General features: G+C 40.7%; 3 protein-coding genes across 6 annotated transcripts; 1 reads left to right on the top strand and 2 right to left on the bottom strand.

The window, feature by feature from the left end:
- Positions 1–433: 433 nt before the first annotated feature.
- UPF3B (UPF3B regulator of nonsense mediated mRNA decay) lies at positions 434–9491 on the bottom strand. Of its 3 annotated transcripts, none has more exons than XM_048514054.1 (10): positions 9192–9491; positions 7560–7666; positions 7302–7408; positions 6138–6236; positions 5578–5688; positions 4626–4669; positions 4080–4268; positions 2970–3139; positions 2063–2381; positions 434–1380 (listed from the first exon to the last, which is right to left on the bottom strand). In XM_048514054.1, the coding sequence occupies exons 1-10, from the start codon at positions 9348–9350 to the stop codon at positions 1234–1236; spliced, it is 1452 nt and encodes a 483-aa protein (XP_048370011.1). In that variant the 5' UTR covers positions 9351–9491; the 3' UTR covers positions 434–1233. The 3 variants fall into 3 exon arrangements, with proteins under 3 accessions (XP_048370011.1, XP_048370010.1, XP_048370012.1); XM_048514053.1 differs by having other exon boundaries at positions 2970–3148; positions 9192–9487; XM_048514055.1 differs by having other exon boundaries at positions 2988–3148; positions 9192–9483.
- A 72-nt stretch (positions 9492–9563) lies between these two features.
- On the top strand, positions 9564–12845 carry NDUFA1 (NADH:ubiquinone oxidoreductase subunit A1). Its single transcript, XM_048514058.1, has 3 exons — positions 9564–9960; positions 10957–11046; positions 12762–12845. The coding sequence occupies exons 1-3, from the start codon at positions 9859–9861 to the stop codon at positions 12780–12782; spliced, it is 213 nt and encodes a 70-aa protein (XP_048370015.1). The 5' UTR covers positions 9564–9858; the 3' UTR covers positions 12783–12845.
- A 96-nt stretch (positions 12846–12941) lies between these two features.
- On the bottom strand, positions 12942–20231 carry LOC125442599 (putative defense protein 3). Of its 2 annotated transcripts, XM_048514057.1 has the most exons (6): positions 20168–20231; positions 18947–19217; positions 16883–16995; positions 15613–15728; positions 14442–14506; positions 12942–13634 (listed from the first exon to the last, which is right to left on the bottom strand). In XM_048514057.1, the coding sequence occupies exons 2-6, from the start codon at positions 19152–19154 to the stop codon at positions 13540–13542; spliced, it is 597 nt and encodes a 198-aa protein (XP_048370014.1). In that variant the 5' UTR covers positions 19155–19217; positions 20168–20231; the 3' UTR covers positions 12942–13539. The 2 variants fall into 2 exon arrangements, with proteins under 2 accessions (XP_048370014.1, XP_048370013.1); XM_048514056.1 differs by lacking the exon at positions 20168–20231 and having other exon boundaries at positions 18947–19350.
- Positions 20232–21571: the final 1340 nt, after the last annotated feature.

Below are 21571 nucleotides of genomic sequence, written 5' to 3'. Positions count from 1 at the left end.
AAGGTCAGCAGTGTCTATTATCTTCACATTGCAAGCGGAGGACTGAACTAAGGCAGTGAGAGTGAATGGCCTCAAGCTATCTAACAAGTTAATGGCAGAGCTAACATTTGAAGCAGGGACTTCTACAGCCACTATGTTGCCTTAGCTTTAAAGACAAGCAAGAAGTCAACTTATATATATAAATTGATTATTTTGATACACCCTCGTACTGCATTCTGTAGGAAAGCTTTAGAGCTGTGACTTTTGGTATGACAAGGTAATGAATAGGAGGTGCAATGTAATAACTGACTTTAATAGAGCACTAACCCAGCAAGAAGGCAGCATATGGATTTAAATGAACTACCAGGAGCATCTTTGGACTGAGCAATTCAGAAGACCACATCAGAAAGAAAATTAGAAATTGCATGCCCATGCCAGAAATAATTTAAGCAAGTTTTAAATGGTATCTCTCAAAGAGTTTTATTAAGTACAAAATAGCTGTGTTGTGTTAGCATAGAGGAGGAGCAGCAACTCTTTGTAAAAGTTGCAAGACACTCTAATGCCCCAGGAAAGACAATGCAGAACTGAAATGGAATGTTTTCCCTACAGCTCTAGGAAAAGCTGGAAAGAAGCTACACAGCTAAATGAAGTTGCATCATATCTGGATATTACAAGATATGAATTAAAAAATTACTCTCATTTCAGTGAAGATTTTATAGGTGTCACAAGCAGAAAAAAGCAAAGCTTAGCTGCCTCTTGTTCTAAAGATCCATTTTGCAACCGGCTGCAAGCAGCTCCACGTATAAAAACCTCTCTCAACGATAGAACCCCCTGCATGTTTAGTTACAAATTCCACACAGCGCAATGATAAAGGCATTAACACATGAGCAATCCTGAGGGTCCAAGATGGCTGTATTTAAGTGCAAATACTGGTAACATGGCTACTATTTCAAAGAGCGTGGCGCTGAGATACTATTAGTCACATGACTTATTGAGGGGGGTAATTAAGCCTTATTTCTGAGAAATGGACAGCTTTCTGCCCCCTTGTTCGCTGCCACAATCACCATCTCCTCTTCCTACCCCAACAACGAACTGAGAAAATACAATTTGAGTCTTGACTCTGCATTGAGGCGTTGAAACCGGAGACATCCAAAAGTACGGCCCCCTTTTCCCCCTCTTCCTCCTTCAAGGCACTTCTGGACTTCACAGTTCATGCTCTTTGGCTCTCAAGTCGGTCCAAAAATCCACGGCTCATCAGTCTTCCTCTTTTGCATTACTCATCTCACATTCCAGCTTTTTATCTGCTCCCTGATCAGATGGCTTTGAAGGGCTTTCATTGTAGGCACATAACCGACTCCGGTTTCGAGCCCCTGGCTGGTAGAGCTGCATGGCTGGGCGATCCTGAAACATTAACAATACATTCTGTTGTGATGCTTTGCTTCCAGTTTAATGAAGATCAGTGTTGGACTTCAGTCAGGGGGACCTGAGTTCAAGCTATCTCTCATCCTTGAATCTCACTGGGACAATTTAGACTAGTCACTATCTTTCAGCCTAACTTTTTGGGGGGGGGGGTGGGGTGGAGGAGGAGAGGCTGGAGAGTCACTCATATCTTAGCCTCAACTCTTTGGAGGAAGAGCAGGATTTAAAAACAGACATACGCATGAACACTGTTAATGAGAAGCCACAGATAAGCCAATGATTTGTAGAGCTGTTGAACTGAGTACAGTAAACAAACTACAAATAACCCTTTTAAACCACAGTGATGTACTCCAGCACACACTGCACTGTGTAGAGCTCAAACACAAACATTTTGGAAGCTCAGGTGCCAATCCCAATGTTCAGCTGTTATATAAGAATTATGCCTTGTCATTACAAAAAACTGCCTGAAAAAAGGATGTTAACTGCAACTAGATTCACCTTAGTTAGAAGTAAGCTACATGATAAATTAACATGTAGACCTTATTTTATATTAACATACATGGATTTGTGGCTGTCCATCACACCCTTTCCTGTTCAAAAAACCTATCACAAAAACTAAATGCGCAGCCTGGCAAAGGGCGAAAACAAATCAAAGAAACAGCACCTTGTTTCTAATGCGATCCCTCTTAGCCATATCTTCTCTTTTATCCTCTTTGGTTACTTTCTCAGGTTTCTCCATATTGCCCAGATAGTCAGCAAGTTCAGATCGCTTTCCTTTCTCTCGCACAGAGTCTCTTTCCTTTTTCACATCTTCCTCCTTTCTTCTGAACAGCTTCTCTTTCTCAAAGCGTTCTTTCTGCCTCCGTCGATCATCTTCTTGGCGCCTGACCTTGTCCCTGTCACGCTGGATTCTCTCATACTCTCGGTCCCGGTCATACTCTCGCTCTCTTTCCCTATAGTCTTTGCAGCATTCATCTTCCAATCTGCTCAAAGAGAGATTTGAAAATTAAACTGAAGTCCTAGACAATGAAACAAAAGAGCTTCAGCACTGATAACTAAGCATCATGACAACATTAGGCAAAGTTTATGTATTAGTTCAAACGATAATACCAAAAGCCACAACCGAAGACCACATGCACTCTTTTAATTTAGGCAAGGTAACTACAGATGAGTCTAACAGATATCAGATTTCTTAAGACCACTCCACACATTACATAACAAATCCAAACTTGCTATTGCATGTTCACTCAATAGAGAGTGAGAAGCCATTCCAACATCTTGATAAGTATACTTGTAAGATATACATAGTTTCTAAGACCTGCTTTGTCACAGTTCAATTTAAGCATATCATGTGAATAAGCTCTAATTTAATTACATCATTTACGAACTACTTGGAAATATTTGTAAACTGCTTGAAAGACCAAACAGTGAATTGTTCGGTTATTTGCTCCAGATTATCCGTTTACCTTCTGCAGTTCCACTTTGGAATGCTAGCAAAATTTAATTCAAGAGCAGTTCCTCGATAAGACAACCTAATTAACCAACATATTCTGCGAAACAAGGATACGTACTGAAAAGAGAACACTAACTTTTTGGCCTTCTCCTCTTTAACCTCCCCATCGGAGCGCTTGGCTGTCGCACTGCTGATTGCGCTGGTAGCCTTTTCCTCCCTCAGACTCTCCTTCTCCAGTTTCTTGGCCTTTTCCTTTTTTTCAAAATCTCTTTCATCTTTTTCTGGCTTCTTAAGTAGCTAGGAAGAAAACAAATTTAGTCTTTTTCCTTACTAAATTAACTCTAAAGCTAACCTGTGCTAAGGGGACAGTCCGTCATTACAAGGGCAGCTTTTGTGTAATACATGAACAGCAGGTAATATTACTGGAGCTAGTTATTTCTATTATGCTTGGCTGCTGGCAACTTACCTGCATTTTGTACAGATTTATTCTATTTTGTACTTAGTACTTTTGATATACTTTAATAAATTACCAATGAAAAAAGGTAATCTTGTCACTCCTAATGATAACGTCACTGACATGATGTGTTTGCTAATGCAATGCCTTCAACATACATGCCACTTTCAAGAATCGCGTATCAACAACAAGCGCGATCCCACTCATGGGAGTTTGCATGCTAGATTTCAACAGTGGAGGAGTTAACATAACAAAGGGAGAAGGCAGGGAAACAAAGGACGAATGTGAGCAAACACACTTACAGATTTTGAAAGCTTTGTGGGGATGGTGAGAGAAGAAATGCAATTCTGATTTTCTCTACTCTTAAGCTCCTTGATTTCAGTCAGTTTAGCCTGGAGTAACTCTGCATAGGACTGCATTGCAAGTCATTTCATCCTGTGCACCTGAAGTACTGGTTTCAACCAGGCTATGTATACTGAGAAGACTGTTGTGCGGTATCTATGCATAAGGAAATTCATGTCCTGCCTAACACCCATCAAGGATTCTTCAGATTAAAGCATAAACCAAATGCACCCAACAGAGTTATTATGTTTTTATTATGAGCAGTTGTCTGAAAATGCAGGCAGGACAGCAACCTTAAAAGACTGTACACACGTATAAACAAAGGCACACAAATACTACTGAACCACATTCAGAGTACAGATTTGCCTAGACACAACATTTTGCAAATGTGTGCATGAGGGCAGTGTATATCCGCCAGGAACGAAGCGATACCTTAATCTTTGGTTCATCCTTGGATCTGTCCCTTTCTTTCTCTGGAAATCTCTCCACCTTCTTTGTTTTTTCAGCTTCTTTCCTTTTCCTCCTTTCTTCCTCTTTCCATTTCCTCCTCTCTTCTTCCCTTTGTCTTTTTCTCTCTAATTCCCGCCTCCGCCTCTCCTCTCGTTTTTCTTCTCTCAGCCTCTGGAAGGGCAAAATGAGATAAGAGGAAAAAACCCTTCCTTCTAGGCTCTTGCTTAGGAAATCCCCACCCCCACCCTCCTAAGACTGTGTATGTGAACTGAATATATAATTATGGGGGTTTTTTTAAGGCAAATATACATCTTGAAAAAATTACTCACAAAAGCACTTAAGAAGATTTGGAAAACCACTGTATTTATCCCAAACTTCAGTACCAAAAGTGAACAGCCAGAGTTATTAAATTAGGATGGGGTGGACATAATGATCTTGATTTTCTATCCAAAGAAAGTAGAAAATACCTATGTGCAAGATCAGAAGAGTCCAACCCATTCCTTTCTCTAGCTATGGAAGAATACTCACCTGCTTGTTTTTCAAGAAGTTCAACAGAGGAGTGGTCTTTTTTGCTAAAAATTGAAAAAGAAAGAATGTTATTGCCACAGTAACTATAAAAATTAGCTTAAAACCTCCCAATACAAAAGTCAACCACAGTTCTATTAACTGCTAGTCTGCACAGTTATTTTAGGAGTAAGTCCCATTGGACTCAGTCAGTCTATCTTCCAAACAAACAGACATAGCATTCTAGAACACACTGCCTTAGAAAGCCTAATTGGTGTTCATAATGATTGCTTGTTACAGGACTTCTCTTTTGTTGTATCTTCCTTCATGTACTACAGCTGTGAATTAATTATTCCAGGGCTGTCAATCCATTGGTCAGTATATAAAGAGTCTATCTACAAAACCATTTAGCAAAACTGGAACAACCAGGCAGACTTCAGCAGAGACGGAGCTTTACACTATTCATAATGTCTACTGACAGAAATCTGCTCACAGACAGATAAGCACACTGCATTCAAAAACAACCATAGACTTGGATAAGATACAACTTTCAAAAAGAAGTTTGTAGAGTAATGCTAAAAAAATTATACGGAATATGCTTAAACTAGCTTTTCCCACTTGTCACCATTTGTACCTGCAAAAGCTCTGTTGCAGTTAACATGTTAATGTTAAAATACTACCAGAAAGGATGCTATCTGTCATAGGTGACAAGCAGCATGTCCTTTCAGTGTTTGTTTCTGGTTCAGGCAAAAATATCACCATGGCAAAGAGCATGAGAGTTGCATTCACTGTTTTGAACTATGTTTAATACAGTCCCTCTCTGTCGCTGAGAATTAAAGTGATCACTCAGAAATATGATCTTTGTAATAGCAGCAGAGATAATAAGGACTATATTGCTCTTCAAACATATACAAAAAATACCAAGTATTCTAAAGGAAGCATGCTAAGATTCACAATGGTAAAATTCTTTTCGTACCTATCAGTTCTTTGTTTCTTGCCTCTATTTCTTCCAGCAGAGTCTCAGGGGTAGACGCTAGCTTTTCATCGTCAGCGCTGTAGCTCTCCAGGAATTTCTTATACTCTGGATCTGATGAGGAATAAAAATGTACACATCACAAACAGCCATATACCTCTGCATCTGTCATTCAGAAAAAAAAATAAATCAGAAGTTATTAGTTCTACCAGCAAGATCAGATACGAATTGGGAGAGGTGATGTAATAAAAAACCAAGCATATGCCACATTTATTTTGTACCTAGGGTAATTACTGACTAAAACTATGAGAACAATCTGAAGAAGCTGTTGCTTCTGTACTCTGTGCCTCATAAAATCTTGTGAGCAAAGAGATACAACAGGTTATGTGTGATATGGCAATAGAGCCTCAAGTTGCCAGGCAAGTCATTATATATACATTTTTATTCACCTTTTCTACTATTGCAGCCACTGCCTTAATGTATCCACAAAGTCCACCAATGCACTTATTCTCCATTAGCACGCCAACTAAAATCTCACACAATAAGCTACAGTGGTTACTAACCATCTTCAATGGTCCCAGCTTTGGCATCCTTTTTCTTACTCTTCTTTTTGGCAGCTTTCTGAAATGGTGCAAATTCCACGATGGCAGGATACTCGAGACCTATTTATTCATTGAAAAAAATTCCTAAAATCATTGTTAGTTGTTAAGAACAGGACCCCCCCCTCCACCCCCAACTTAATAAAATGGGTTCAAGGGCCAGTTTCACATAACACACTGCTTATCCCCATGAGTAGGCCAGAATGTTAGTTCTGCTCATACAGGCAAGAAATGTATCCTGTGAACTGCCCCGACACTACAATGCAGCAGATTATGTATTCTTTTTTTTTCAAATGGGAAAATTATTATAATGAATGGAACGCTACTGGTCTGGTCAAACACACATACATGGATTAACTGTTGAAGTTCAATGAACAAGTGCTTCTTGAACAACAGAGACTACCGTAGCACTACTTCATAAAAATAAATTTGGTTATATGAAGAATGGTAAAGAAAGAAAAAGAATATAAGCAGAATGATCCTGTAGTGCTGGTTCAACTGCTGCTGTTCAAGTGAAGGATGCTAAAACAGCATCCTGTGATAGGTTACTGGAGCACGACTGCCTGTCCTACATCCATGCCACTACAATTAAGCTCCCTATTGTCAGAAATTATCAGTGCATCTATCTGTTTAATGAAGAATTCTGGGGCCCCAAAGCCCTTCTGGATCCTGAACAAGAGGGCTGCCACGAGTTCTGGCCCCTCACAAGACACAGTTTTTGCACACACTGCAAGCTGCTCCCAAGCGGTAGCGTTAGGAACTTTAGGATGGGTTCCAGACATCGCTGCTTCAGCATGTGCAAAAGAAGAGGGTCACTTGCCTAGACATACTTAATTGGAAGGAAGGCTGATCAATGCTAATGGAACTTCCGTTCAGGACAATACATTAAGGACAATTGTGGCGGCAAGGCAGAAATACTAAGCAAACTAACTTGCAAATAAATTCCTTTGAAACTCACTGGGACTTACTGACAATCATGCACAGGCTGTAAGTTATCCTCTGAAATCTTGGCTTAAAGACATGGGCGCTTCCCAAGTTACAGTCTCATTTCTTGTCAATTAATATATGTCTAGATATAAATAAATTAAAGAGACATGACAGAGAGAACCAAGTTTTAGGCTTACTTGCCTTTGTGATCAACAAAAACATAACCATCAAAGCGATCCCTGAATAGAACTATGTCTTCTTGGTTTCTAAAGTTGATGTATGCTCTGGAAAACATGTGTGGATACAAACTGCAGAAGGACAGAAAATGGCAATGTATAAGGAAACGCTGCTGAGTGATGACCGAATATATACACAACGCAGACAGGTGTAAAACTGAAAAGACAATCATGACATGCCACTGTCACATGCAACACAACCAAGGGTCCAAGCTCCTTTTACCTTGAATCATTAGCAAAGAATTCAAAATAATCATGCTCAGGCAGAGGCTGGAGATGTTCTTCAAGCTGTTCCTTGGTCAGACTGGGAGGCAGGCGTCGAATCACTACCTTAAAGGGAAAAAAGTTTCGCTTTTTATAAATGACTTTGTGGATACATGCTGCAAAACCCTTTTTAAACATTTTATTACCTTTCAAAACACAAGTTAGAGATCTTTGAAGTGACCCCCCCATATAAGTTTAGATCCAGTGATGAACAAGTATAAACATAAACGGACTCAGCACAGTTTCACCTAAGCAAGATGTTGCATAATTCTTCTTATATATTCTAGTACCTAGAAATAGGCTTCATTTTTAAAAGCATTCACAGGAGCCAAATGCTTATTCTGCATGTAATACACTTTGGTAAATGTAGCTTCATTGGTCCTTTCTATTATATTAGGAGTTTCCCCCCAATAATACTAAATACCTAAAATCTTTTACACCACTCAGTCCAGATTATCTAAGATCACTGTTGAAAAAATTAGCAAGACATATTTTTGTTGCTAGTGATAAGTACTAAAGCTTCCATGCTCTTTGTTAACAAGAAACAGGGATTATATATTTACTAATAATAACTTCTGATAGAATGTTTAATTACAGAACTCTAGCAAAAGGACAGTACAGTTGGACCTAAATGTGGGTAGAAGTTCAAAACTTTTCCAGACCACATTCTCTCCACTAAAATACACTTAAAAATAATACACTATCTGTTATTTATAATGGGGGTTTGTACAACAATAAAAAAACCAACTGCACACCAAGTTGCAAACACCTCCTTTATTGTATTTTTGCTATTGCAGAGCTCACTTTAGTACCTTACAACAGTGATCACCAATTGCAGAGAAAGCTAATTTGTGCCTCATCTCTCCTGAAGCCATTAATGTGAAGAGAGAAGCACAACTTGAGGCCAGTTTGCAGTCAACAAAATAAATCAATACTTGCCTTGGATCACATGACTTCAAACTGATGGCAGTGGGGAGCTTGTGCGTTTTGAAGGCACACAATTCTACCAGCACACAGAAAGCAACCATGTCAGAGAAATGGTTTCATCATAATCTTCCTCTTGGTGCACTGGTTGTTTACATATAATTCGTCAAAACCGGAAACATACACACTCCTAACACAGCCAGAAACGGTAAAGCCAACGAACAGCCCCAGCACCTGACAGTAAGCTCAACGAGAGGAGATGCTGACGGCAGGTCAAGTTTTAATGTTCAGTCCTACATATCCCTACACGTGGAAAATTAGCTTGGAAGGCTCAGCCTCACATTCTTCTCGCTCCCTTTCTATATGCAATTAGTCAGGGCAGCCAAAAACGGGACTATTCAAGAAGACCTCAAGATTACAGCAACTGGATGTACCGAAAGCTCAACATGAGTTCATATGCTTGACTGCTCTCCGGCCCAATAATAACAAAAGTCCCCGCAGGGAGAAAACTAGCACGTCAAGGAGGCGGGTCCGTCTTGACATGATAGTTTTCTAAAGGCATGGAAACACTCTAACCACAACCCAGTCTGAAGAAGCAGAGGTCACAGAAAAGCCCGACTGCATCCACAAAGCCCCGCTGAACGCCTTTAGGCAAGCAGGGCCGCACCTTGAGGAGCGTCTCTTTCTTGTCCTTGGGCCGTTCGAGCTTGTCAGGCTCGCCACCCGCTTTGGCGTCCGCTCCGCCCATGGCCGCTCCGAACCCGGTCGGGGTGAGAGGCCCGCCTCGCTTCTCCTTCGGCCTGGCGTTTTCCTTATCCTCCTTCATCCTCGGTGTGGCGGGCCTGAGCCTCCCTTCTCCGTCCGCCTCAGCTCCGCTCGGGGCGCGGATCAGCCATCCCTACTCTCGCGGGAATAGCGAACGAAGAGCCGCCCCCAAAACGACGCCTCTTCCACCACGCCAGGCCTCACGGTTGCCATGGAGAGTACTATTCCTGACGTACCCGCAACTCCCAGCATGCTCCACGATCATCACAGCCTTCGGTGATACATCACATAACTGCTTATTCCCGGCATGCACCGGTCATTCACATACGTAACCAATTTGTTTATTTTATTTTTTTAAGCCATTGGGAAAACAAAATACCGAATGTAATATCAAAAACACGCCTTGGCATTTATTTTCTAGTTTCCATAGCAACAGCCACTGACGAATGCGATATTGCGCGGCGCATTCTGGGCAAGGTCGGGAGTGCGGGTGAATCCTTTCGCACATGCGTAGTGATTATTGTGTGTCCGGATTAAGGCGAGAAGGTTAGTGGCGTGCGAATGTCGAGATGTGGTACGAGATCCTGCCCGCTTTGACCGTCATGTATGTCTGTTTGTGTATCCCTGGATTCTCCACCACCAGGATCCACAAATACACGAATGGGGGAAAGGTGAGCGTGTGTCAGCCGTGAAAAGAAGGTTTCCATTTTTGCTCCCTAGCTGACTCTTTCTGTCGAGTATGCTTTATGCTATAGTTTCTCCCGTGAGCTTAAGGGCGGTATGTCATGTTTTCTTTTACTTTATCCGCACAGCAACCCTGTAAGGTAGGCTAATTTGAAAGCGTGTGTGACTGTTCCTAGATCACCAGTGAGATTTGTGGTTGAGTAGGGGTTTGGGCCTATTCTACCAGACACTTTACCCACCGACGATCCTATCTGACTGTAAAAAATCTTCTTTATCATAAGATTTTAGTCTGACTTCGTAGCATTTCAATATTACACATGAAATGACTGAGCAGCCTGAATTGAGGAGCAGTTAAAGTGACAGATTATGGTTTACTATGTGGTAACAACTACATCACTACCTTTCTAAGCCTAAACTGCCTCACTGGGTTGTTGTGACACTAAAACTAGGGGAGAGGTGACCTCTATATGTTATCATGGGCTCTTTGGAAGCAGTGTTCAATAAGAATGGAATAGACTGGACAACTCTGCATTTAAATCCCTGTTTGGCTGTCCTAGTTTAGTAGCTGTTGTTGGCCCAGTTAGAGAATTGATAATTTGGGAACAAAGAGGCCTATGCACACACTGAGCTCTTTGATATAAATCTGTGGCAAAAAACATAATGGCATTTCAGTAGTCGCCATTTCAGAACTGTGGAGATTTGATTCAGTGATTTTTTTAAAATCCCATATTAGCAGCTTGAAATGGTGCAGACACATTTTTATCACCTTCTCTGTTGAACTGTATCCCTACCTACAGATTTAACTGGGTGTCATGTTAGATTATAATGTCCAGTAATGCGGTTGCAGAAAAATCTTTGCACCTAAACCAGCATCACTTGGATTCTGATGTCAGCTTTGCTTTACATCTAATTTTTTTCTGTTACAGTTGTATCATTTCTCTTTTTTCTGGCCTCTATACTATCTGATACATTTCTATGCATAGGAGAAGCGGACTGCTCTGAACACCTATCAGTGGTATCTGATGGAAAGGGACAGGCGTGTTTCCCAAACCAATCGCTACTATGAATCAAAGGTGAGTTTTGAACAGACCTTTTGGAACAAAGTTTCTGGGCAAAACTAGTATTAGAAGACTTAAGTTCATCAGCAATTCACCTCTGCCTTGGTCCCTAGGTGAATTCTGGGCTGGGATCCACCCTTTAACTTCTGTTCATAGCCACCCCATCTCCAGGAGATAACAGAGCAGGATGTGGCCAGAACATTTTGGACAAGAAAATAAGTCACTGATAAAGTAATAGTGCTGGATGAAGAATTGTTGTAGAAATTCTGAATGCTGCCATTATTTTCAATGTGAGATTGACTAATTCAGGGATTTAGACCTTTGTATATGGGGGTGGGTGGATGGCAGTTCTCTTTTTTGCTTTCAAGAAGTTCCTTGTTTTTTTCCTGCTTCCCTTTTTGTGTGCGCAGTATTGCTGTCTGATGCCTGAGCATTACTCCATTCTTCTGATAAGCTCAGAGTGATGTGTGTGATTCTCTACTTCTCTGCTTTATCCTTTATAACTACTCGTCGAATTAGATTAGGCTGAGATAGAGCGAACTGGTCTAAAGTAAACTTTGTGGGTGAGTGGGGATTTGAGCCCAGTTCTCCTTGATCCTTTTCTAACACATTAGCCACAGCACATCATAGACTCCTAACCTTTTACCTCTTCTTCCATTGTTTGCCATTGTTTGTCCCACAGCCTTTGTCATTTCCAGAGGTTGCTGGCATTTGACTGCCATGTTATCTCATCATACAAATAACAAAAAAACCCCAAACCCAACAGCCACTGTGATCTAAACAAATGACCGTGGGGGTGGGGTGGGGAGTTGGAAACCACTGGTGGGTTCTGGGCAGCAGGAATTGGGGCTGATTTACCCGAGTAATATTAGTACAGTCTCTGGCTTCCATGTCCTTAATGGATGTTAATCAATTTTCTGCAGATGGTTCTGAAGCATGTCAAGTTTTCCTTGTCCACAAGGTGCTGTTTAATGCCCAGAGCACCCATGTAATGTTTATGTTGTTTAAATTGGTATATGTTACTCATGGGTTTCACATTTCATATCTGTAATTTCTCCATTACGCCAAGAGGCATTCAGTGCCTAATCAGCCACTGTGGGTTGCAGCATAGTCATGGATTTCTTTTGCAGTTTTGCAGATTCATTATATCTTTTGAAATGTAGAACCTTGTATTATTCCACAAAATTAGTCCACAGAATTTCAACAAAATGAATTACAATGATTCTTAACCCTTTTGTGCCAAATTCTGTTGCTTTGGCACGGGATGTCTACTGAAGAATTTTCTGTTCAGCCTGATGCCCTGTGACATCACATCAGTGGGGCCAATGGCAACCAGAATAGCTGTTATAGCTCAATTCTGATGTTAGAAAAGAGTTTGTTTGTTGCACTGAAGATACATTGATCATAGGTACTTCCACTCAGAAAGGGATAGTGATTTTCACTAATTCCTCCCCCTTTATGGCAGCCTCACATTTAAACCCTCATGCTGGCCCTGGGGGTCTGCTTACCAACCTTGGAAGCATGTAGGGGAAACAGAGGTGGAGGGAGAACTAGGCAGGAAAATTACTGTTATTCAGTCAGCTCTCTTTGCACTGCACAGGATCTTGCCATTGTTAGTAAAAATAAACAGAATAAACAGAAACCTTAGAAAAGGATTTCTTAACTCTTGAATCGCATCAATGTTGCATGTAGTAGAAGCCTTTAACTTGGTCTAACTTTTTATTTTTCAGGGCTTGGAAAACATTGACTGAACCCATGACGTGATAAGTTCTACCTGAACCAGCTTAATATCAATAAACATGAATTTAACAAAATGTACCTCATACTGAGTATAAACTTGAGAATGGGCGAAGGAGGACATAAAATGTGGCCATGCTTCTATTATCTGGTTAAGGAGGAAACTGATGGTCTTTTGCTTGGCCATCCCCATTTCTTCTTTCAAATCCTGATACAAAGTACTGGTGATAATTTCCAAAGGTTTCATCTTCATGCAATATTATGATAACACTTGCATCAGGTGTGTTAACGTTTCATATCTTCACTATATGCTCAAATACTCTTTCCTATAATGGGGAGACTGAATTATAGTTTTGCCCATTAATGGTTCCATTAACTTGAGGTAACATTGCCATATCTGCTTAATTAGGCTTGACTGAGTGACATTTATTCAGTCGTTTCAAACCATGGCTACAATAAATCTGGTAAGTTCTACACCAAATCAAATTATGTGCAAACTTGGTGATATGATTTATTTGTACACTGAAAATCTGTAGTGGCTATTCCAGCAATGGAATAATATTTTCATTAACTCCAAATTGTCCAGTTTTTCTCCCATTCTAGAAGCTAGAAAAGTTGCCTTATAATAATAAGAAGCAGAAACTCTATATAAAGATGTCTGTTGGAACGTCATGGAGATCTTAGAGAAGAGCAAAAGAGTGCATTTTTTCTGCAGTTAAAAAAATGATTCTATTTTGATTTATTCACAAAATCTAAACCTTATACTGGTTTCTAAATGTATTCAAATAAAATCAGTAGCAGAGATAACAATGCTGCAGCAGGAAGTTTTCTGGTTGGCATCTCAGCTCCACATGTAGCTTTGGGATCTGCAATGTAGAAAAAAAGATTAAGATCTTTCCAGTTTGAGCTAAAGCTGACGTAATATAAAACGAGAGGTTCAGTTTTGTTCACCACTTTCATTCAAGAATATTAAGAATTGTCTTTCTGGATTCAGCCCACTGCCCTATTTTCAACTCTTGACAAAATGGATAGAGACAATTAATACAGGTAATATCCTTCTTAACCATCTGCTAGTCAGATATATATTTCCTGTGTACTTGGAGGCTCAAATTAGTAATCAACAGATGTAACAATTTTCTTGGACTTTAAAAATCTATTATCTATGTCATTTTTATGCTGCTGTTTTTCCAAACAGCTCAAGGGAGACATTTTATTAATTTACTCACTTTGTGTATATCCACTTTTTGCACAAATGGGGATTCAGAGTGGCTTACAACATTCTTTCCGTCTCCATTTTATCCTCACAACATCCCTGTTAGACTGAGAATGTGGCCCTGGGCCAAGGTCCTCAGCAATTCTCTACAGCAGAGTGGAGATTCAAAGCTGGGTCAGCCAGATCCTGATCTGGCATTCTAACCACCAGACTGCACGGCTCATACATCGTTCTCTTCATAGATATATTCACAATATCCCTGTGAATAGGTAAGGCTGTGAAATAGGCTGGTCAAAGTCACCCAGGGAGCTTCCATGTGAACCTGGTTCTCATCACTACTAGTATCACACTCCGTTGGCTATGTATTCTTTCCACGCAGAATGTGCTATTTTAGGGGAAGCAGTTAGTTTCCTTGAAAGCAGGGCCTTATTTCAAAAAAGTGATTTAGAGAGTTACTCACTTTTCCAGATCACTTTAGACCTGATGTTGGTCCAGTAGATTTCATGAGACAGGGCGACTGTTGCCCTAATGTGAAAAAGGGGGGGGAGTTCTCAGTACACATTGAGAGATGGACATTTGCAGTCTACCGTGATAGAGGTTTACAAAGTAGTCCATGGAGTACAGAAAATTGGCAAAGATTTTCTCTCACGCACCTAACACTTGAACTCAAGTACACCCAATAAAGTTCATGGGCAATATATTCAGGATAGACAAGTAAATGTGGAATGCACTGCTTCATGGTCAGAAGAATTATGATTATTATTAGTAGTATTAATGCCAGTGATGGGATTCAGCAGATTCGCGCCACTTCGGCAGAACCGGTTGTTAAAATGGCGCTTGTCAACAAATAGTTGTTAAATTACTTGAATCACATCACCGGAATCGGTTGTTAAATTACTTGAATCCCACCACTGATTAATGCTGTCAGGTTGCAGCTGACTAATGGCAACCCCAATGGGGTTTTCAAGGCAGGAGATGCTTAGAGGTGGTTTGCCATTCCCCGCTTCTACATCATGACTCTAAACATCCTTGGTGGTCTCCAGGGTTGCCAGGTCTGGGTATGGAGACACATGGAGATTTGGGGGGTAGAGACGGGGGAGGGACTTCAGCACAGTGGAATGCCATCCACCCTCCAAAGTAGCCGTTTTCTCCAGGGGAACTGATCTCTATTTCCAGGCCACACCTGGACACTGGCAACTCTAGTGGTCTCCCATCCAAATACTAACCAGTGCCTTCAAGCCATGATGGCTAAATGAAGCCTCCTCAATTTGAGGCAGTAACCTCTTAATTTCTTTGCTAAGAGGCAACACTAAGGGAAAGCCTTTGCCTCTATGTCCTGTTGGTGGCCCGAAGGGCAACGGGTTGGTCTCATTGTCAAACAGGATGTTGGACTAGATGGACCACTTGTCTGTATGTCTTATATGCATCAGGGGAGAAACTTTGCAACTGCTTTGATTCAGTTTCTAAGAGTTCATTATAATCAAAAACACACCTTTACATCCTGGAAGAATGAAATTATTGTGAATCAAACAGTGAGAAAGGAGCTTGTGGCAGTTGCTTAGCAGCCATTATGCCCCCTTGGAGAATTTAAAGGAAGGCAGCAATTTTTTTAAAGGATGCATGACACTTACATGAATGTAACAACCGGGGGACATCCAGAGTTAGGTGGGAGCCATGTATAAGTAGTCTGTCTTGTTTTTAAATTGGTGTTGGAATGAGTCACTGCTCCATGTGGGTTTCCAGAGCACTGTGAAAGAGGGAGGGGGGAAATATTTACATAATTGCTCTCAAACACTTCTACATTTTAAACAGGATTAAGAGTATTTAGCTCACTGGCAGTCAAAGATCCAAACAAATTGAATGTTTTGGACTTTGCCTGACACTCTTGCTCTGATTCTAAATTATGATTTGAGACAGTTTTGAATGGACTTAGGGTGGTTTCCATATTCCAACCTGAGAGCAAAGAAAAGACTGACATGGACTGAATACAGTTTCCCAGAGAATGTCCAGTAAAATGGCATCTTACCAGCAATAAAATTAAGCTAACTGCCTGCTTGCATCTCTCAGAGGGTGCATGCAAAATCAGACCTTAACATCCTGGCCTAAACAACCTGCTTTCTAGCCATTTAAAATTCTGAATCATCCAGCCTGATAAAAAGTCCTAGGGAGCTCAAACACATACAAAATATTTTGCGTCAGTTTGACTGGTCCAAATAAAAAATATCACATGGTTTTTGTTTTTGAATTTTGCACAGATCATTATGGCTCTACAACTTTTTCCCATGTCAAAGGCCATTCTGTACATGACATAGCCATTCCGCAATCAAATGTCCGTGTGTGTCACAAATTTTTTTCATTGGAATGTAATAGCATTATGTTTCCACCTAGGTTATTAATGTTATGTATGGTTCATGAAACAGTTTTAGTACAGCTGTTTGGATACATGTTGCCATTGGAATCCAAGCTCATCTGTACAGCATCAAGGGATCCAATAAGTTGAAGTAATCTAGTAGAGGCCAGTATAGAGAACCAGTAAGTAAAGGACTGGAATGGTATACTTTCCATCTACTTATGTTTCAAGCACCCTAAAAAAGTACTAGTAAGAAATTTAAGTAAATCCCACTGTTGGGACCCAGCCAATAGCTGCAGAACACCTAATACTACCAATTTACTGGAACTAAGCAGGTATGCACCTAGTCAGAAGTTGTGAAGGGGGACACTGAGAGTGTTATTTAGGAATCAGACAACAGAATAATATTTTAAAAGGAAAGCAGGGGTGGCAGGACAAGTTAATACCAAACCCAATCCATTACTGTAGAACTATACAGCTCAATCTGCAAGCTTTCTGGTTGAACTCTAGGACCTCTGGCTGGAGATGAAGAATGACTTTGTCTCTCTTACCTGCAAGTATTTGGTGTTGTTGGGTGGACTCTTCCAAAAGCCCAGTGCAGTGGTGGAGCGAAATGAGCGAGCCTCTAATAGCAACCCTCTGTATGCAGGCCCGACGATCTGAACTGGAAAGAGAACAGGGGGTTGGATCCCCTTGAATTACAGCTCATCTCTAGACTACAGAGATCAGTTCTCCTGGATTGCTTTGGAGGGGAGAATCTATTGGCATTTATTATTATTATTATTGTTGTTGTTGTTGTTGTTAACTCAATTTGATAAACCGCCCTACCCCCAGAGGGCTCATAAACCGCCCTACCCAACTGAGGTTCCTGTTCTCCCCAGGTTCCATCCCCAAATCTCCAAGAACGTCCCAATTGGGATCTGGCAACCATACACCCCCACATTCCTCCATGGTCAGTGGGATCTGGCAAACCTAGGGAGCAATGCGGTAACAGAGACTCCGGGTAGTGAAATGGATCACATGACTTCAAAGGCAGAGGATCACATTCTAGAATGTCAAATCTTCCTTGCAAAGATGAGGTGGATTGGAAACCTCAATCTTCAATGGTGAATCAGCAGTGTAATGCCAAGATAGGGAGCCCATTCTCTGCATTTGCTAGTGTACTCAAAAGGACAGAAAATCCTCACTGGACTTGCCTTCACCCATATTCTCTGTGCAAAATGCCTGCCCCACACCCTTCCTAAATGGATTAAGGTAAACAATACTTTCTGCCGTAGAAGCTGTTCCCACCTCCAGTCCTGGTCTATGTAATTTTCACTACGACAAAGAACATGCTAATGTGCTTACTCTGTTCCTGCCAGCTCAACACTAATCTTAATTTCCTCCTCTGATTAACGTCTCTCCAAAGCCAGCCTTTTTTGCACTGACACTGTTTTGCAGCTGTAATGTAAGCAGCTACCTTCCCCCTTTCAAGCACTCCCCAGCTTAGCCACTTAAATCAAGTGCTCAACCTATTAGATTAGCCAACCCTTAAGTGTAATGTTCCTCTTTGTCTTCCCCAGAAAAACAAGGACCTTCCTTGGTCCATGAAGATTAAGCTCTCTTACCATGGCTAGAGGATCCAATCTTCCCTATAAATTATCCCCTCACCCAGTGCCCAGTACTTCTGTCAGTTGCACTGTGTGCCATCTGCTTTCTCCCCAACCTTCTGAAAGCTCAGCGCAGACACTGCTTTTCTGGACTCCTTCTTCAGGAACAGGTCATATAACCCTTCCCCAACAAATTCTTCTGCTTTTCCAAACATATATCCTCAACTCTATAGACATCCTAGGACTGTGTGTATGCTCTCTGCTGCTTTGATTATTGTGTGCTTATATATTTATTATTTTTTCTTTAATAAACTTATTAAACTTTATTTCATTCTCTTGCGGATTTCTTCCTTAAGCAACTCTCTGTAAAAGTTGGAAACCAAGATTCTGAGCTTGCCCAACCCCTTGCTAAGCAAAATATCTGCTCTCACTAATTCCCCAACTCTAAAAGGGACACTCTGTCTCCACTTTGGGTAACATGTCCCACCACCTGACATATGCTGCAGGAGGGCAAGGCTTCTCTGCAATTTCTCCATTGCTCTGGAATTCCTTCCTAAGCGAAGTCCACTTCACACTATCCCCACTGGCATCTCACCATACATTAAAACTCACCCTTTTTACAAGGGTTCTTGCTAGCTTTAGTTTTATATTGGATTGGTCTCTTTTTAAAAATTGTTGGTTTTAATTATTCTGATAAGAGAGACATTACAGCCTGTCTTTTGGCTGTAAAACTGTGTTTCGTGGTTTTAAAATGGCTGTAACTTATCCTGAAGATCTGTGGTGGGAGGTGGGGGGGAGGATGGAAGGCCAGGATATAAGTCCTTTAACCCCACTCTCCTCAGGCTCCACCTTCAAAATCTCCAGGTATTTCCCAACCCGGCAACCCTACTTAGTGTACTTTAAGGAAACATCTTTAACTGTTAGTGTAACAAAAACTGAATAGAAAAGTCAACTTCCTCCTTGATTGCCATAATATTATTTAAAGTGAAAAGTTTTAACATAAGCAAACAAAAAAGAGGCACTTACTGTTAATCGGTTGCCCGTTTAGGAAAGATGGTGAGCTCACCAGAAATTCAAAGGGAGCCAGAGTTTGTTGGGGCTGGATCCCAGTGTGCCCAGGTAACATATTCTCACAGGCGGAGGCAGGAGCCCCTGTCGGAAAGGAACTGTGTGGAATGAGCATGGTCCAGAGAACTGTTGTGCCAAAGAGAAGGGAGAAGATCCACTGAGCCATAGCCAAGGAGAAAAGGAGTTGGTACGCCTGCTCTCTTTGGTCTCAATCGTGAACTCTCTGAGGCTTGGGAAAAAAGTATTTAAAATGAAAGGGAGGGCCCTGCTGAGTCATTGACCCATAACAATTTCATTTTCTGCCCATTTCAGATGCAAAAACCTCTTGCTCACATGCCCCTTCTTTTTACTGGGAGCTAGGTTTCTTCTCGCTGAAAAATGAGACAGATTTAGGAATTTGCACGGTTAAAGATTGCACGGTGCTTTGCTCTCTTGAAAGGAAACCAATCTACTCCACTGAAAAGGAGTTCTGTGTCAGAAAAAGCAGGACCATTGAATATGCCTGCTTCATGCCATGTACCCGTATGTGCTTTCTGGAGTCAGAATATGGTGACATAAGGATATGTGCCATATTTGCTCATAATGTATAATTTACATGCCTTTATGGAAGTGGCTCTCTACTTACATATCGTTGTTGTTGTTTAAATGTTAGTTCTCATTACTGCAGTGTTTATACATGCAAAATCTGCTAATGCATCTTGAGAATATCTGGGAATTCCAATATTTACATATCAGTTGAGGGGGGATACAAAAAGACTTGGTTCAAATCAACTAACTGTACAATTATTGTATAGACTTTTATAAGTAAGCATTCTATTGAACGTTTAGATAGCACTAAATGTTCACATGCATCATCCTGATTTTTTTATTTCAGATATTTTATGCCCATTTTTTTTACCTAATAGGATCACACTGCAGTTTGCAAACACTAAACGTTTTTTAAAATGGCGTTATAAGATCAATCAGAACTAAAAACATCAAAATGACTGGCAAAAGCAATTTAGCTAAAGGAAACAATAATACAGTTTTACAACAATACAACAATACAGTTTTAAGCAATTTTATAAACCTGACTATCAGATCTCCTCTGGGAAGGCATTATAAGCTTTGGTGCAGTTATTAAAAAGTTCATGTTACATGATTTTTGTGCTAGCCATGCAAGGTAGATAAGTTCATTACTGAAGTGATGTTGAACCTGGGACTTCTTGGCTGCAAGCTGAGAATTCCAGTCTCTCTGCTCCACCAGCTCTTCATTATGTTTTAGTATATTGCTCCAAGGTACACTGAAGTTGTTTTAAAATCCCTTTTCCATGTTCCTGCTTCAAGTTGCTTTCAAGTCAAAGAGGTATTATTAGTATGAGACATATGTGGATGTTGAACCAAAGAGATCCATGGTTTGCAGGCACGGGTAACCTACAAGCATCACACATTCCTGTAATTCCTGGGTATTACCTTGACAAGATTAAACCTTCCCTTCAAAGTCCCTATATCCATTAGCTGCTCTGGCAAACTTCAAGGTCACTTGTGTTTGCTTTGTAGTTCCAGAAGAACAAATGGGGAATTGTTCTTACCGGTATCTTAGCTGATATTGATTAGAAGGAAAAGAAAAAGCAGGTGTGTGCACCTCCCGCCAGGAACTGCCTTCAAGAATTTTGGGATGTCATAGGATTTAATAAAAATGCAAATTGTAAAAGATGATAGGGCTGGACATGCTAACCCATGACAAACTCATCAAACTTCCTGTCAAAGTCAGTCTTCTGCAGGGAGTGAGATCACAGACTCTTTCCAAAGCCCCCCAATAATTTGTTATGGGCAATCAAGCACCCCCTCACTCACTCCAAAGGAAAGGAGTTTGAGCTTGGAAATCAATTAAAGCTGAAACTCAGATTTCCTGTCACAAGATGAAGAAATGAAAAGACAGGATGTTTTTGCAAATGTCCCATTAAAAACCATGAAAAGCAGCAACAAGATGGTTGTGGTCAAAATTTCACGACGTTTCGTTCACAATTTATTAGTTTTATACCTTGCCCTTCCCCTCGTGGGCTGAGAAAAAGTATACTTTTTTAAAAAGTTACAATCGGAGGCAGAATTAACTCTTACAGGAATACTTTTAGAATAAGAACAACAAATGCCTACCTGCCACGGAGCCTATCCCCTATGTGTCTACAGGATTCCCTCATCTAACTAAGAAAACCAAGTGTAATTGTAACCTCAGCTTATTGGTTCAGTGGGGCAGAACTTGGAAGGAGTTTTGCAACAACTAAATTTTTAAACAAAATTGTTTTACTTTTCCTTAACATACAACACTAATCAAGTATTAACATTTAACATAACAATTCAAGGTCCTGTTTAAGTTTCATTTCACATCCCTCTAATTACAATCTGATAATGCCAAGTCCATTTCTTCCTGCAAATGGGTGGCTCATGAAGACTCCAGAGGCTTGGTGTAGTGGATTTGACATGATGAAGGTCCTCAAAAGAACTCTCAACAATTACACACAAAACCCCCTGAAACAATACATTCTAACATTTACAACATAAGAAATAACCATCTCCCTTCCCACTAGGTCCCAACGACATTGC

Source organism: Sphaerodactylus townsendi, linkage group LG13 (genome assembly GCF_021028975.2).
Source record: "Sphaerodactylus townsendi isolate TG3544 linkage group LG13, MPM_Stown_v2.3, whole genome shotgun sequence".
NCBI classification, from domain to species: domain Eukaryota; kingdom Metazoa; phylum Chordata; class Lepidosauria; order Squamata; family Sphaerodactylidae; genus Sphaerodactylus; species Sphaerodactylus townsendi.
This window is presented reverse-complemented; position numbering and strand designations above follow the sequence as displayed.